The sequence below is a fragment of the Triticum dicoccoides genome, chromosome 3A, assembly GCF_002162155.2.
Source record: "Triticum dicoccoides isolate Atlit2015 ecotype Zavitan chromosome 3A, WEW_v2.0, whole genome shotgun sequence".
Lineage (NCBI taxonomy): Eukaryota > Viridiplantae > Streptophyta > Magnoliopsida > Poales > Poaceae > Triticum > Triticum dicoccoides.
The window spans coordinates 185,413,482-185,418,542 of record NC_041384.1 but is presented as its reverse complement, the minus strand read 5'-3'; the positions used below and the strand labels follow the sequence as shown (position 1 = coordinate 185,418,542).

Genomic DNA, 5,061 nt, shown 5'->3' with positions numbered 1-5,061 from the left:
CGCGAGAGTTGTCATGCCTGCCTCTGCCTGCCACTGCCAGCCAGGCATGTCGTTCTGGTGGTGCTGGTGTTGTCAAGTCATCTCCTCGTGGGTTTTCTTTGCGAGCGAGCTTCCTGGAAGCTGATGGAAAAGCAGGCAGGCAGGCCACGTTGGGGCGATGGCGCCACCGCGCCTAACCCGGCCCGGCCCGGAGGTTCGCTTCGCCATGATATGATACAGTGCCCGTGCGTGCGATCGCTACGTCCCACTGACACGGAGACCGCACGGCGCTGTCCAGCCCGCACCACTTTGTCTAGGCATCTTGAGACTTCAGATAAACGTAGCACGTGTTGTTGAGCTCGAATCAATACCATCGCCTTAAATGACCAAAGACCATCTCCTTTTCATGGCAGAAAATTGGCATCCACCTTAATTTCTTAAATGATACTTACTGTATTTTACAGGACGTTTCTAATCCACCTTTGGAAAGCCATTCTTCATCGAAAGCCTGACCATGGCATCTTGGCCAATCTCCAAGCAAAGAAACGCCAAGATCTTTGGCAATATTAGCACTGGCCCTAGCTCCTGGTTTCAGAACTTTAGGAAACAATGCCTTTTTTTCTTACATTCAGGGTTTCCCTAGTCAAGGCTGATGATATTCGTTTGTGGCTCAGCACTCTTGTCTAGCTCAGTTTAGAATGTTTCCCCCCTTTTGTACCTCCCCTCCCCTCCCTCTGTGCTTTTGTATATAATTTGTAAAAAGAGAACAAGAATACGACGCACATTCAGAAGCCTAAACACTGAATGTGATGCAACGCAACTCAGCAAGTCAGAATGGTAAGTAGTAGTACGCTGATCACTGGATATTCAAAAACAGAGATATCCATTCACAAATAGGACAATGGTCCAGTCTATAATGGGCACATAGCAAGGTAGCTGTTCGATGAAGTACAAACCCGCAGCCGCAGTCCTTGAAATTACAACCGTCTCTTTTCTTATCTATGGACGCAAGCATACATCCCTTCCCTGCGGTCCACAGACAATGAAAGCAAGCTGCTTCTTTAGACGACGAGGCCCCTTCTCACCGACAACACGAGATTCCACGCTGTTGATCAGTTGATATTCATGTCCTCCGACCCAGCGCCATCTCCATCTGCATGTTTGTGCATCTAATTGTTTAGAGGGGCCATTCCAGCGTATACAAGGGACCGATTGGTAGGTAGGTCATTACACGTTTAAAAGATGAGGTTAATGCAAAACCATCAGTAACATACCCTCGTTTTCGGATGAACTGTAGATAGAGCTCCTTGAACGCTGTTGCTGTTGTCGTGTGGGCTGAAATAAGAGCAGTGTACAGGGATGAGTTTATGATGCACATTTATTTTGCAGGCCTTCAGAACTCAGAAGAACTGAACCTTTTTAGGCAAAATCAAAGATGAACTTGACAAAAACACAAGTTTGGCTGCTCCCAGCATATGATAAGTAGTACCTGCAACTTTGGCCTGAGTGCCTCGAGCGGTCCTTTGGGTTTTGCAACACCTTGCTGTCCAGACTGCAAAGCAAAATATCCAAAAAAACAGTTCATTGGAACTCAAGCACTGAACAAACAAAAATCGAACTGAAGCTACAGAAGGATAATTTAATACCTTTCCGAGAGCCCAATCAGCAGAGTCAAAATAGGCCCGCTCGTGATCCTACAATTATTAAGAGCAATTTAAATGCTGAAAACTGGTGTTTTTTATGCAGTAACTGGTATGGACTGTTCAATTTTGGCATGAGATATTCAAATTCAAGTACCTTTGAGATGAGCGGTGGCTTTTTAGGAATTAGTCCTCCAAACTTCTTCTTGATTACTTGTTCCTGCGCATAACAGATTGTGCTTGATGTTAACCACAGGTAATTGATCATGGAAGCTATAGAGACCAACCTTCTTTGTTGCTCAATTAACCAGAATATACAAGACTAGCATTTAAATGATCATATAATCTTCAGAACTAGTCCTGAAAATAACCTGTTGCTGAGCCGATGGCATGGCATTATCTCCACTTTGGTCCATAGGTTCAGAATTTCCAACATTATCATGCCCAGCAGCATTGGCGTCCTTCATCCCCGACATGGTGCTAAAAACAAAAGATACAGATGTTAGTATTTATCACATTATATAGCACTAAAGTGAAAAGTTGTTTTTAAGGCATGAAATGTTTGAGCAATAGAGTTTGAGATAAACCAAAACAGAGGCTACTATTGTCCAATGTTGTTGACTATTTGCAGTTTGACTCTTAGAACAAAATGACAACATTTTTAAATAGCTTGTGTATTTTGAATCGGTAATACTACTATTATTTTCGGTTTAAACATTATAATCAAGGAACCTTAGCTAGTTTTTGCACTGCTAGTTTCTGGATTAGTTCTCAGCCTTGTAAATCGTAATGGGTGTGCTACTTGTAGCTAAATATTATCGCTCTGCTATTTTCAGCCGATGAGTACCCCCTATAATGAGCAATTGATGTTGGCAAATCTGAACAACTTACTCGAAGTCAAAGAATGTGCTTCAGTTAGAGAAATCAAGACATTACTTTTCTCTTGTTAGTTGTATTACTATGCTTCCTATCTGTCATTCAAAAAAGAAACTATATGCTTCCCATCTTCATGGCGTCAGGTATGCTAACATGAATATCCTATAAAAACCGTGGCCTGTGGATGAGCCCATCCAAAAACAAAAATAACTGCGAAGGCCAGTACGAAAGAAACGCGTGTTTATCTCTTGATCGATAGAACAAATAAACATCAATATGAGAACTTAAACAGATCAAACTGTTTTTTATTAATAAATATATGTTTCGAAATCTTTATAAGAATGTTAAATGCAACCCACTGGTCAGCACATCGACTCATTTTACAGCCCATTGGATCAACAAAAAATCAAGTACAAGCAAACTCAATGTTAGTCTGTCATGACAAGCAGAAACCTTGAGTATCTGTTTTATCGACAACTAACCAGAGGATCCACACAGATTGTTCTTTTTTAGCCCATCAGGTCCAATACTTTCTTTACATAATTGGGCAAAAACAAGCTAATGCTTCTAAATGGTAACACCTCCTACCGTGGTTCTAGATACAGAAATGAAGCAGCAGTTTGATACCCCGGCATCCCTAGTGGTACACAGAACGACTCTATCTACATATTGTCATCCAGAGCCTAAGTATAACAAGGCAAGATCGGAATACTGACTAGTTCACTACTACTTGTGTGTTTTCTTTGCTTGCTAAACAAATCTGAACAGCGGGTTGTCCCTGAATGCCAGGTAAATTGACAGTATCCTAGTAGATGGACTTCCAGCAGAAGCCTGCAATCTATTTGAACGCATGACAACACAAAGCGCTCTCATAAAGCACACAATCCTCCGTGATCGAGAATCTAACAGAATGCTCTGATCCCCTGTTCTTGCTCTGCTGACACACGCATGGTCTCTGCCACTTCATTTGCTTGTTTGCTCAGCTGACCGCACCAGCTGGTTGTTGAATCATCCATCTTAAACAGACATAGTAAGAAACCGTCGGCACCACAGGATGAGGACTGGTGACTACTACTGGTGTGGTTTCTTTGCTTGCTGTACAAATCTGAACACTATCTTGTCCCTGAATGCCAGGTAAATTGACACTATCCTAGTAGACGGGACTTCCAGCAGGTGCCTGCAATCTGTTTGACCGTATGACAACCCAAAATGCTCTCATAAAGCGCACAATCCTCCGTGACCTAGAATCTAACAGAATGTTCTGATCCCCTGTTCGTGCTCTGCTGACACACGCCATGGGTCTCTACCACTTCACTTGCTTGTTTGCTCAGCTGGCTGCACCAGCTTGTTGTTGAATTATCCATCCTAAACATACATACATAGTAAGAAGCAGAGGTAAAGTATTCTTGAATTATGCCCAACTCTGAGCAAGAAGCATGTGCGGATCTCTCGTTCCCTCTGGACCGTCGGCACCACCTAACCTACATGATCAGTGGCAGTCCGGGTAATTCTCTTGCTAATTTTCTCCCGCACATCCGGGATCAGAAAACAAACCAGCCGGCGAACGCTGACTAGTCAAAATTACCCGAGAACGCACTCTCCTCCCAAATTCGGACGAGGCAACGCCGAGAAACCAGCCGGATCTAGCGACGGCGGGATCTACCAATCTACGGCGACAGCAGGCCAACGACCCAGCCCCGACGGCAAGCTAAGTAAGTAAGTTGCTCGGACTCTGAGCGGAAGAGGAGGAGGAGATCATTTACGGTTACGGTCACGGAGACGCTGGCGGCGAGGGAGGCGTCGGCTCGGCTGCTCCGAGGTGGAGAAATGGGGAACCGAGGGAGGGCCGGCGAGCAGCAGCGGCTCTCCAATGAGTGGAGGTATGTTTGTTTGTTGGCTGCTGCTGCTGCTGCTGCTGCTGCGATCGGATTGGTCTCGAATTCTGAGATGCACGGAAGAAATAGCTCCGTGTGGGGCCCGGTCGCCCTGGATTTCGGCCGTTGCTATCGTAGGCTGCCGGGCCGGCCGTGCAAGTTGCTACTCGGCCGGTCACCGGAGAAAAGGACATTTTTCTTCCTGTGGATTTTTTTCAATCTCCTGTAGATCTTTTTCTTTCCTTATTACTTCTCCGCTGAAAGTGCCATTTTTTTTCCAATTGATAAGCGTCACACATGCGGCACGAAGCACTCCAGCCAACGTTTTTTACAACTAAAGTTGCCACTTGAAGAACCCCCCAAAAAACTGAAAATTGCCGTTCGAAAACAAAATTGCCTGCTTAACAACTAACGTTATCATTCTCGCTTCATCAAATTTATCATAGAAAACGTTCGAAGTTGCCATGTGTTTGTGCCACACGAATAACACTTATCAAGGTCTCTTTTTGCGAGAAGAACCCTAAATTATATTGAAAATAAGTAGTGGTACAACGCAACCCTAGAAAAATAAAAAAAAATACAATTGCACCCCGGGGAACCAATCTAGCCCTACCTCCAACACGGGATGAGGGCGTGCCGCGGTTGCTGCTCCCTACCGGAGCCAACGAAAACCTTGATTGTGCGCACAGATT

The 5,061-nt window shown here is 44.5% G+C and overlaps 1 protein-coding gene across 1 annotated transcript; it reads right to left on the bottom strand.

The window, feature by feature from the left end:
- Nucleotides 1–821: 821 nt before the first annotated feature.
- LOC119267798 lies at nt 822–4,432 on the bottom strand. Its single transcript, XM_037549244.1, has 7 exons — nt 4,259–4,432; nt 1,991–2,099; nt 1,777–1,839; nt 1,626–1,673; nt 1,469–1,531; nt 1,254–1,314; nt 822–1,132 (listed from the first exon to the last, which is right to left on the bottom strand). The coding sequence occupies exons 2-7, from the start codon at nt 2,093–2,095 to the stop codon at nt 1,092–1,094; spliced, it is 381 nt and encodes a 126-aa protein (XP_037405141.1). The 5' UTR covers nt 2,096–2,099; nt 4,259–4,432; the 3' UTR covers nt 822–1,091.
- Between the last annotated feature and the right edge of the window lie 629 nt (nt 4,433–5,061).